This window comes from Meleagris gallopavo, chromosome 1 (assembly GCF_905368555.1).
Source record: "Meleagris gallopavo chromosome 1, MGAL_WU_HG_1.1, whole genome shotgun sequence".
Classification (NCBI taxonomy): Eukaryota; Metazoa; Chordata; class Aves; order Galliformes; family Phasianidae; genus Meleagris; species Meleagris gallopavo.
The window spans coordinates 68,271,387-68,283,859 of NC_139404.1; the positions used below are offsets into that span (position 1 = coordinate 68,271,387).

General features: G+C 38.7%; 1 protein-coding gene across 3 annotated transcripts in view; it reads right to left on the bottom strand.

Annotated features, from left to right (window-relative positions):
• Positions 1 to 484: 484 nt before the first annotated feature.
• EFCAB6 (EF-hand calcium binding domain 6) overlaps positions 485 to 12,473 on the bottom strand; it is a 111,091-nt gene continuing 99,102 nt past the window's right edge. For all 3 annotated transcript variants that reach the window (XM_085232594.1, XM_085232586.1, XM_019621531.2), the window contains exons 2-6: positions 10,523 to 10,732; positions 8,517 to 8,694; positions 7,484 to 7,668; positions 4,985 to 5,134; positions 485 to 2,426 (exon numbers count right to left, since the gene is read on the bottom strand). In XM_085232594.1, coding sequence (XP_085088720.1) covers positions 2,304 to 2,426; positions 4,985 to 5,134; positions 7,484 to 7,668; positions 8,517 to 8,694; positions 10,523 to 10,639 — 753 coding nt within the window. In that variant the 5' untranslated portion in view covers positions 10,640 to 10,732 and the 3' untranslated portion in view covers positions 485 to 2,303. The remainder of the gene's footprint in view (positions 2,427 to 4,984; positions 5,135 to 7,483; positions 7,669 to 8,516; positions 8,695 to 10,522; positions 10,733 to 12,473) is intronic.

Sequence of the window (12,473 nt, forward strand, 5' to 3'; positions counted from 1 at the left end):
ACCACCCGTAATTACTTAAGTAGTTTTGTTGTTTTTTTTTTTTTTTTTGGCCATCATTATAACTGTTCAGTGAAATCCACTATTAAAAAACTAATCATTGTAGTATTTGTGTTACAATTTTAGGTGTTCCGAACAGCAATTAATTCTTTAATGAGTATGAATGATTAATTCAGGACATAAACTGTATGAAATAATAACAGAAATTAAATCAGGCATGCTGCACCTGATTAGGGTTGGGGGAAGAAGTTGCTATTAAAGAAGAGAGCAGTTTGTGGATTCATAACAGTTACAAAAATAAAACTAAAAGCCCAGACTAATTTGTTCCTGTATGGGGCTAAACTGAACCCCTTGTGGGCTCAAATCAGGTGCTGAAATATAGTTTCCAGTGGCAGCCTGAGATGACCTCAGACACTGGAACATTCTTCTGGGGCTGGCCAATGTCAATGCAGGACCACCTGGAGATGCCCAGTGGGAATGTCTAACATGCCACAACAGCTATGAACCGAGACCCACCCTTTTCAATCACTTACAGGTATGTGTATCCCTAAGATACATATTTTTTCTAGCAATGGAACTAGGAATTTTTGTATTCGCTTAGTACGGGAGGACAGCCTTTAATAACCATAGTCACAATCTCTTCTGTTAATGATCTAAATATCAATTACAGGAATTTACAGATAGCCATTGGTTTTGAGGAAAAAATCTAGCAGGTATTCTTTATGTTACCATTTCAAATACATCCAATGCCAAATGTATTTATTTTATGCTGGAGTACCCTAGAAACTATATGAAAAACAATACAGAATATCTACACCCCACATCCACAGGTTCAATCAGAAACATCCCCAAGTGCTTTTTTTTTCTGTAAATCTCCTGGAAGCTCCAAATGCAATGAACCATTTCCTCAGGAAGACAGACATTCATAGAATCATACCGTGGCCTGGATGGAAAAGGACCACAATGATCATCCAGTTTCAACCCCCCTGCTATGTGCAGGGTCGCCAACCACAAGACCTGGCTGCCCAGAGCCACATCCAGCCTGGCCTTGAATGCCTCCACAACCTCCTTGGGCAACCTGTTCCAGTGCATCACCAACCTCTGAGTGACCGCATTAAAGTGGTCTGAGCTGGGAATCTTTCAGATTCGTACCAATGGTTCACATGTTCACTAGAAACAGTAAGAAAAAGAAGATTATGTTCTTCCATTTCCATTTGAAAGACATATTCATGTGTGCATGTGTTCATACGTACTTCTACAACCACACAGCTTGCTCTTTCTTTTCCTTTATTAATACTTTTAAACTTTTTTCTACTTTGGAGGAAGAGTGATACCAAATAAGTACAGGTGATAAGGACAGAGCTCTTCAGTATACCAGTGAATATTAATTCAGGAACCGAACAGTGACATATTTACCTAACAAGTCTTCAGATCAGGTAATTGTTTAGTTGTTGATACAATGCCAGGAAGCAAGCTCTGATGATCATATGTCCTGTAACTATCTCAGAAGTTCAACAGTCAAAACAATTACTTTTTAATTTCCTTCCCAAAATCTAAGTATCTCACAAGATATTCAAACAGAATTTTGCTAGAATTGGGAAATCTAACCAAATGGTTTACTTGCAATTTACTGTTTAATTTATATCTGTACTCTAAAAAATAAAACCTCATGACTAACACTGGGAATCTATCTGCAGTTAAGAAGCCAATGCTCGTTGGTTCCTTCTTTTCTAAACTGTTGACAGATGTAGAGGAACAGTTTTAATACAATAAGGAGTGGTGTCGACTCACCGTTGGCATCTTAATAGCCATTCCAAATTAATGTCCTTGACAAGACAAATACGACACTAAGTACAGGAAAAAGAATCACTGCGAAATGGGATGATTTTTTGAATAATGATGGCTAATATACTAAAAGTAATACGTTTGGAAAATTACAATTGAGGAAATTGAATAGTATGCCTTGTAAACCTTTTTACTGAAATTAGAGTTTGCCATTAATAAAATGTGTAAAATTGAAAAGAAGAGTTTTCTTAAAAGAATGGCTTTTGGAGATGTCTTAAGAAGCCTTATTTTGACAATGTTAATTGTTGCCTCTTTTTTGATAAATGGATTATGCAAAATTAATTCTCTCAGTATGTAGATCTAATCCACAACACGGGACCACTCTGTCAGAATTTTAAAGTATTTTGAGTTTTCTAATGAATAGATACAAAAAGCCATTCTCAATTAATTTATTAGTTTGAAATTTGAAATTGTAAATCCATCACTGTCTTTATCTACAGTTTCCTGCATTTGACCAAATCCTACTGTAAGAATGCCCGGAGAAAATCATTATAGGATATTTTTGAAGATAGAGTTTTATCATAGTATTCCAAAATGTTAAACAGCTCTTCTTCCGATAGGTTGATTTTGTATTCATGAAGAACCTGTAAAAGACAGAAGCAACTTTAAAATTTATTCTTCCTTTGGAGAGGAAGAAATAAAAACACTGCTATGCTAAAATTACTTTACAAAACAACTTCATGATTTAGTCCTATCCTATCTTAGGTTTCTTAGAATAGTAGAAAATCAAATCCTCTTTTTTATCTTTGACTTCCATGTCAATATTGGCTTCCTGGGATACATTTCTGAAAACCTGTGTATGCAGGGGGTTTCGTTCATGATCCCAAACAGCACTTGCGTTAGGGGGAGCACTGAAGATGGGGAGCCCCTATGTGTATAGAAGCAAATGTACAAATAAAGCATGTTTAGAAGGCTTTAAGTACTACTGGGAGATGGGATGGAGAGATGGAGTATCTTCCTTTGTATCCTTCTTGGATGATCTACAGTGTTCACATCCAGGGAAACAGAAGGAATAACACTGTCACTCAAACTGTGCGAACCCCAACGTACATAATAATGCCCACATGTACTCCGTGTTTTTACTTTTCACAGGACAAATGCTTGGCCTGTAGGCATACCTTTTGAGCAGTTTAGGGATTACCCAGTTTGAACAGGATTAATCTGGTTCACCTAATGTTAAAAATTAGTGCATTTTTCAGTACTTCTGCAGTTTTAAATGTTCATAATGCCCTAATATGAAAGCAAGCAAGACATTAATTTCTGGGTGTTACTTCTGGTTTCACGTGAACTTGAGAATTTGGACCCTGCCAGTGACCAGCAAAGCTATTAGTACTGGTATGCCATGCCACTAATCACTGGCTTTCTGGAAAGATCTTACTGGTTTTGCAACTCCCTCCCAACAACTCAGCATCTGAAGTTGCTAATTGTGCATTTAGTACAACCGTAAATAGCAGTGTTACTGAAGTTAGGAGGGTGCTAATTTCTCCATTTCAGTAAATTTAATTTTCCTAGGAAATAAAGGGATCTGTTCCTTCACAAAACACCTTACACCTTGTCAATGGCTGACTAACACCTTTGTAGCAGTATTCTGGAACTGGGGATGGCTTCTTCATCTAAGCCCATGAAGTGTCACCGTATTTATTTATTTGTTTATTTTAGCCTAGCTTAGGTCATGTTAAAGACGCTTGATTTGCAATTGTTGACAATGCTTTAACTTGGAAAGATAATCATCACATGTCCTAGAGGAATATGACAAATTAACAAGTCTGATCTTCATTCCTACTCCCCTTAGCTTGATGTCCTGAGGCAGTACCCAGGCTGGCAAAAAGCTGTAGTGACAGCCAGGGAGCTTGTGGCATGAAGATTATATGGCTACAGTGGTACTTCTCATCCCCCAGTCTTCACGTAGGGACTTAGGTTTCAGTTACATGGCTGTGCCAGGAAATATCATGTTCCCACCAATACTAAATAAGTAAAGATTTACAGAGAAGTTCAGTGACTGGTATAATCTAAAGGGGTTTAGGCTGTTCTTTGCAGTGCCAGGCAACAGGCTGGTTTTCTGCAGCTCCAGGGAAGGCAAGCTTCAGAATCACACCCCACGATTACTTACTGCATTTAAGCATTTGCTTGCTGTGATTGAGCATCCTTTCCACCAGTTTATCAGTTCTTTAAAGCAGTAATAATACCAAGGGGTGTCTCAATGCACACAGCATTAAATGAGTTTAGGGACCCATTGTAATTTTTTTTTGCAATTGAATAGCAAATATTCACAATTCTTCTAGAACACACTGTGATTACTAATCCTAAATAAAACAGTGTAGAATACATTGAAATTTGTAAAGATTAAACTGAGTAAAAATCAGAATCCCCATAGATCTAGATGAAGAAGCAACTATTAATTCCAGATGTAATATACATATATAGAATACACAGGTATTTGCTATTTGAGGGGATACAAGGTGCCAAAATATTTGCAGAGCTTTTGGATCCCTCCCCTGGTACAAAACTGTACTCCACACAAAAGAGTGAAGAGAGAAATGAGTAATAGAGACTCTCAGATAAGGACTGCTTGGGTCCATTTCACATTCTGAAGGGAAGACACCAGTTGGAAGTCTACAGGATCCTGCAGCTACTTTCCACAAAGGACTTGTTGGGTTCAGCCAACACCTCTATTCTTATGCATTTGTGAAAGCTCTGTATTTAAAGGTTGTATAGGAGCAGACTGCCCAGAGAAGCTGTGTATGCCCCAATTCTGGAGGCATTCATTGCCAGGTTAGATGAGGCCCTGAGCAGCTTGAGCTGATGCGTAGCAAGCCCACTCACAGCACAGGGTTGGAACTGGGTGGTCTTTAAGGTCCCTTCCAACCCAAACCATTCTGTGATTCTATGATAAGGACTAAGATTTTCTCTGCTTTATTTATGCTGTTATAGCAGGACCTCACTAAGACCCTCAGCCTGATGAATATATAATCATATGTGGAGAAAGATTACCACAAGTAATAGTCAGAGCTAAATTTACAGAGGGAAGCCAGGATGACTTTATATACCATAGTTCGGCACCATTTTCCAGAAAATGTTCAATCAGGAAGCTCACATTAAAGTACTGCAATTTTCTGACTGTTAACTGCTCAACACAGCTTACTTGTCTGAAATCTGCAACATTTAACAGTCCAGTACGACTTTCATCATAGGATTTAAAAGTGCGCTTCATTGGTCTCCAGCAGTGCAAGATCTGGGGCTGAATTCTCAGCATTGTGCTGTAGAACAACATGGATTGCGGTCCAGGACTCATCTGTCAAAGTTGGATGAGAAGGACAAGCATTAATACAATGGACACAACTGGGCAGAACAATAATGCAGAATGAGAAGGTATCGGAAAGTAGTGCTGGCTTAATTGGCGAACTGGCTGCCAAGCACTTGTTTACAAATTATTGCAAGATACTGTTTACATAAGATAATTTTAACCTATGACATTTTAATATTCTTGGATAGTGCAGATGGTATATTTACTTAATCACTGTCAACGCCCTAACTGTATTATTTGAAACTGATTCTGAAGTCAGTGTTACTTCTTCTCAGATCTGTGTTTTCACTTGTGTTGCGCTTGTCCTTGTTTCAACTCCCTCTTTCAGGCATTTTTAATTCCCTGCAGCGTTCATTTTCCAGAGTGAAATTTTTGCTTTAAAATGACTGAATGCATAAGCCAACTATGGGGGCAGCATGTGATTTAAGAAAAGCAAAACCCCACTCTGCATTCTTCCCTATAGCTATAATACCTTGTAGTCAGTTTTTTAACACCTCTGCAGTTAAATAGCTGGAACATAGAGTTAATTTTCCACAGGAAATGCCTTTCCTTGTTTTATCCTGGCTAAGCTCGTTACACATTGTGATCTGCACAACTATTACTGTAGTACTGCCATGAATAAGAGACTTTGGGAACCCAAAGTCAGCAGGCCTGGAGCCACCTTCAAGGTCTGGATCTGCTCTGCTGCCCTTTTATTTCTTTAGGTATACCTCAGGCTTCTCCCTTACACTTGTCATTGGTTATGTCACTTATGCCACTTTTGTGCCAGGCACACTTGATGCTACAGTCTCTACAAATGTCTCATTGTGAAGGAAACATACAGAGGATGTTATACCTCTGTTAGGTGGACACAGGCAGACACAAGCAGACACTGTATTGTGCCTATATGTTGTGTAACAGGCATGGTGGTCAGATACACCACTGCTCTGTGCTCATGGTGCGTTCTGCCTTCAGAATACGTAGCTGAGGAATGCATGGATACATGAATAATGCAATTTCCAACCCCAAATACTGAGTACTCTTGTGGATTGAAATAAGGGAAGGAGCTTTTTACAGCGAATGCAACTTGGATTATTTTCATAGTGTGGAGGCTTGATGCTTCCCTCAGGCTTTAGAGAAAGAACTGTGCCTATGACATAAAGGAAAGGTTTATTATTATTACCATTATTAATTATTATTCCTTTTGATGTGCATCTGTCTGCTTACTAGGTGGAATGGGGTGAGCAATCAATGAGGAAATTTCACTTTGAATATTACATTATAGAAAGATGCTCAAAACATGGACTGAGACCTTCATTGCATTTTCTGAACAGGAAAAATAAAAGTGATTTGAGACAACTACGTAGGGACTCAAAAATTCCTTCTTTATCTACTCTAGTATACTGGGATGAAATTTTACAGCATCAAATTTGTGTATAAAGGAAACCTTATGTAAGTTAATGAGGTTCTTTGATGCAAAACTTAATAGTTCTACCTTTCTGTCCCTACTGGTAGTGAATACTTGATAATTCCTGATGATACTCTCTTCATACCTTGGTAGCAAGCTGTTCGTTTCACATCTGAGAACAGTTCAGTAATGTAATTTCTCTATAAAATGCTGCTACTAACCATATCTAAACTAATTAGGCACAGTCAAAAACAGCTCACTTGAATGAGCAGATTTGGATTTTGGCACTGTTCCTAGTACATAATTTAATCGGGACACTATTACCAGTGCCTTCCTTTCTGGGCCTCTACAGCCAGTCTTCTATGCTTCTTTTCATCTTTCCTGTCTTAGATCACTACTATAGGCATTTGTCACGTCCTGCCCATAAGGGCAACAGCCTGTGGCTAACTGTTTTGCTGGGCCTCTTTTGTCTTTTGAGGAATAGGTATGTGTTAGGAGGACAGCTGCATGGATACAATGCGCTTGACCAGTCATGGCTACAACATGATTTTAGTGACTGGTAACAGTGGTGCCTCCATACTTTTCTTACAGGGCTGAGCATGGGGCTGGGACACAGCCTGCGGAATGACAGCCATCTCATGACACATCCAGAGCACTTTTTATTCCTAAATTGATTTTTATTTAGTTCAACAAAAGCACTTGAAACTTCAGGTCCTATGTTTTCTACTGGTAGTAATTATCCAAATTTTAGCACATTTAGCCAATTTACCATCCAACTTGGGTACACGGGAACATGATCACAAGGAGTTAGATCCTCAAACTGAAGAGGATACCAAACGAATACCAGAAATTAATATTGTGAGATTAAACAAGAGAATGCTGGAATACTCTGTCACTGCAGCAGAAACTGAAAAAAATGTAATTTTGATTTTTATAAGCATTGTACGTACCGGTTTTTGTGGCTTCGGTATAATCACTCTTTGTAGCAGTGTGCTTTTCTGTGGTTTTAACAACAAAATACAGCTCTGAAAGAAGTCATAGTATGCAAATTTTCCATTTTTCTTGATATCGTATTTTGTTGTTATTTGGCTAATTTCTTCTTTGCTTAAATCCAAATGGAACTTCTCTGCTATATCTGAAATAATAAAGAAATGCAGAAATAGCATTTACTTTGTCACTCATCAAAACAGACAATCGTGTATTGTGTTCACAAGTTTTAGCAGGGATATGTTGACGTGTTCACTTTCAGTGATTTCTGCATAAATATATTCCACAGCCATTGCTATATGCAGGTATGTACATACATCTAAACTTACAGAGGCAGCTGTTCACATTTAACAGGGCTTCAGCAGACTAATAACATGTTCCTTTCATTTTAAACACACAAGAAATATGCCTTGATACTGACTGTAAATTAATCTTCTGATAAGCTAACATATTTTTTTTTACCCAGGACTTTACATTTGATTACACAAGTGTATGTTGTGTTATCACGCGTGGACGTCCTGACAAAAGCACAGAACACTCTCTCAGGAAGAGAACACAACATAAAACAGCGTAGCTCAATTTCTCTGAGAGTAAAATCCAGGGTCCTTTCAAATCAACAGGTATTCAGCTGTTGCCACCAGAGAAACCAGAAGCACGTGCAAGATCACAAGGAAGAGACTGGCAAAGTTATTCAAACTTCACCAGGTACAATAAGGGCTGTGTACTTGGAAGGTGAGGAGATAACTTGGCTACAAACCAAAATTATCAACAAGCAAAGCCATGTACTCCTTTTCTAAGTGGCAACTAATTCTAAATAGGAACAGGAATTTTATTGCACCCAAAGCTACAGTAAGCTGTTCTTCCTTGCACAAGCAGGGTGGGACCTGGAGCAACCATACGTGAATGCAACGTGACTGGAGGCCCATAGCCAGAACACCAGAAAGAAAACAGAACACATCTGAGAATGAATAAAGCACTTTTCGGATGGTAACAAACCTGGGAAGTCAGACACTGGGATTTCTCCTATCTTGCTGACATCCTTCTCTTGACACAGCTTCAGTATATCTCTCCAGGAACACTGGATATTCTTTCTTATCTTATTTTCTATTTCTTCCCAGTTAGGGACAGGCGCAGAACATTCTGTTGTTGTCTGAGGATGGCTGGATGCTGATGTCTGAAACCAAGAGATAACAGTAATTTTTCTACCAAGTCTTATTGATTTTGTAGATAACCAACCAAATGACAAATTCGGATCCTGGCCTTCCAGCATTGAAACTAATGCACCATCTGAGCCATTTCTGATTTGAATTGTTTTTGCAAAACTGTAGGTAGAAATGTTAGAAAACTCGAAGTGTTGAAATGACACTATTCGCTTACTCAGCCTTAACCACTTTTTAAAAATTTATCTTACTTGTAAGTCATTTACAGTTTCTCCAAACTTTTTTTTTTTTAAATAAAGAACAGATACTGTATTTAGAAAAGCTGCGTAATACCATCTTAGAACAAAGAAAATAATGAAAAATCACTGAATAATGCAATAACAGTGCTTTGATTTCTTACTGAGAAACTCAGTTCTGCGGTCTCACATGCAGAGCCACAGAAAGAACAGTGTGAGAAGATGCCAGTGCTTAATGTCTTTTTGACTGCTGTCTCAGCAGTACTTTGGATGTATAGCCTCAGCCTACTTCTATATGCTGGGTGCACAAGTCATAGTTATGCTCCTAGGTCCAACAAATAATCTCATGTTTTCTGAGATTTCCCAGTGTTCCTACAGGAGTCTCACTGGTGCAGGATTGATGAGGACTCACACATTTCCATGCAACGAATGCTACAGAGAAGAATCTTAATAGGTGTTCAGGCTGGCTGGGTCTTCCCAACAGCCATACATTCTGGGAGACTTACATTCCTTTCCTACGGTCTTGCACCATCCAATCAAGCATTCACAGACTGTAATGAGAAATTTTCCAGTACTTTCTCTGAGAACTGGATCAAAGCATGAAGGACACATGCTAATAGCCTGGCTTTTCACGAAAGAACTTACAGTTAATGCATTAATTGAGCTAGCAATGGGCCTATGTTTAGATTTACCAGCTGTGACAAGTTGTTTGCATCTTTAATTTGCTCAATCTGTTATTTCTTTTTCAGTAGTTAAACATCTCTATGTAGAAGTAGTCAGAAAACTCAAGCATTTTATAGGACTTTAATAATTTTAGTATTTTATTTTTCTTTTGTAGGTTTGGTCACAGTCAAAGAACATGGTACAAGCACATGCAGCTCCACAAGTGGATAGCAAATACTTTTGCCAGTAATTATTTCTTAATGTTTCTGTCAATTCTGCCACTAGCATAAGAGGCCAAAATGGCAGTTGAGGGGACCAAAGTGCATTACTGCCATAGTAAGTATAGATAGGGATGCCAAAGTGAAACAAGACTACTCCCTTTCCCATGAAATTCTCTCATTTGTCTTGGATCAGTTGTCTTCATAGCAAGTCTACCAATCTGACTCCCAGCCATCAACAACTATAATTTAGCATCTGCCAGAAAGCAGAGCAAGACCACAATGTTTTGCACAGGCTAGCAAACTGCAACTACCAGTCCTGCCTGGCTTTGTCAGGCAACCACTTACATTTTTTTATGTGCTTTACTGCTTTTGCAGCTGTTGGGCTGTTGTAGTTTGGGCAGATCACTTCGTTCTCAGAAATGTGACTGTACTTAAACAACAAAAGAATTTTTGCCATATAGATCTGATGGATGTGTCCAAGGTAATAGCAGAGAATGCTATTGGTATAAATTGATATGTGTGATTTTAGGGGAGTTACTGATTAGCCCAATTTTTTCACTGTAGCAATTATTTTGCAAGTAACCCCATTTGTTTATTAATAGGCTTTGTGCCAGATCTCATGGGCAATCAATAGAAATACTGACTCTAAGTTCCAAAACTATTATTTTCAGTCTATGCACAGGAGTGAAAATTGATAAAATTCATAAAACAACCATACTTACACTCTCCTGCCCCACTAGAGAAGATGATGTCTTGGGATGCTCAGGCTGAGAGGATGCACAGGTAACTGGCTTGGTAGATGTCTCAGGACTAGTAGCACTGGGAGTGGTTGATGACATTGTTACCTGTTCTGAGCTGAATTTCTTAGAAAATTCCTGATATTTCAATCATCCACCAACATCGACATCCACTGTGTTCCAAAGATTTTCAAACTGATGAAGAAAGATAACTGCTGTAAATGCTAGCTTTACGAAACCGGAATCCTCTAAGGTACTAAGGATATGACAAAGTATATTGAAAAGAAAGGGAGAGGATGATTTGGAACAGAAGGAATCCTAGGGTCCATCTTATTACAAAAAACATTAAAAATCACAGCTTCTCTACAGAAGCCTGAGCAAGGCTGGGAAAACAATGAAAAAGGGATTTCTGCGGGACATTTTTTAATTGAATTCGGCCCTCGGTGTACGTTTAGACTACTTCGTCTTGTGATTAGACACAGAGATTAAGCTGCCATATAGAAGAATAATGTTTTATCATGAGATGTAAATCAAATCCACAGTGCACATGTATCCTAGCTAAGTACCACTGCGGCAAATTTCTCATGCTATCAGCTACACCTAAGTTCTACAACCATCTCAGTAGGCCACTAAGGTTCTCCAGTTATTGTATTTGCATCAACAAATTATTTCACCCTGAGGGCATAAAGGAATCAGCAGGAAAGAATATAGCAGAAAATCTTTACAGCCTTTAGAATCACATATAGTTATGATACACTGCTGAGAACCATATCTGTACAATACAGACAGCCTATAGAGGTCTTGGAAGCAGCAGCTGGACTAAAAGCATATGTGGGGATAGGGTGTCTGCTTGGCACAAAGCAGGGCAGGGCAGCCCTGCCCTCTGAGTGATGCATGGCTCTGTAAGGACAAGGCCAGGATGTTTTCCATTGAACAGCCCTTCATTCCATAAGTAGCTGCACTGAATTTAATGGGACTACTCATGATATAAGCTACTAATCAAAGCAGGGATTATCACAGTCTGCCCTTAAATGAGCTGCACTAATTTTGCAAGTGTTTCAAGAGTCATCAGTATGCCTTTTTAGGGTCTTCATTATTGATTTTTAATATAAATCTAATTGGGAACCTCAGATTGCTTTTGATTTGATCTTTTTCGGCAGAGACTTAAACCCTAAAGGAAACTAGTCACCTCTTTGATGCATGAGCCAAGTTGCAGTCAAACTTCAAAGGGCAAAGGATACATTTTGAATTTCCTTTCAACTTTCCCCCATTGGCCTGGCTGCTACCACATTATGAATTATAAACAATTCTATTTAGCACTTGTGATTACACTTCATATGAGGATCTCAAAGTGTATTACAAACTTCAATTAAATACAACAATACCCTGATGAGCTGGGTTAGCTATAGTTAGAAACTATTTCAACACTCAACGAAATTTGGGGGAATTGGGGGATTGCAAGTAGTTCAAGCACATCAAGGTAGTTCAAGCAGAGAGGAGAAAAGGCCTGTTATAAAAAGGGGGGTGTCAGTTGGGAAGATATTAATCAACACCCCATTTGCTCCATAGTACTTTTTACGAGAAAGGTCACAAAAATTCAGAAGACCAAGAAGCTAAATTTTAGGAAGAAAGTATTCGCCTGCGACTTGATACAGATTTCAACTTAGCCTTGCTAGCAGCAAACAGTAAATGACTGTTATCCAGAAAAGGATAAAAGACGGCATTTTCTCTGAAGTCATCTAGAATATTATTGCTAGTAACACTGTTGTAACAACTCTGAGCAGCTATTACAGCCTGAACAGCAGGGGTTTGGTTTAGCAGTGGCAAATCCTGCACCCAGATTGGAAGGCCCTCCTGGGGCATCTTCATATAGCTATACGTAGGCATATCCTTGGGAGGCCTGTCAAAATCAAAATATCTCTGAACATACAGGGCT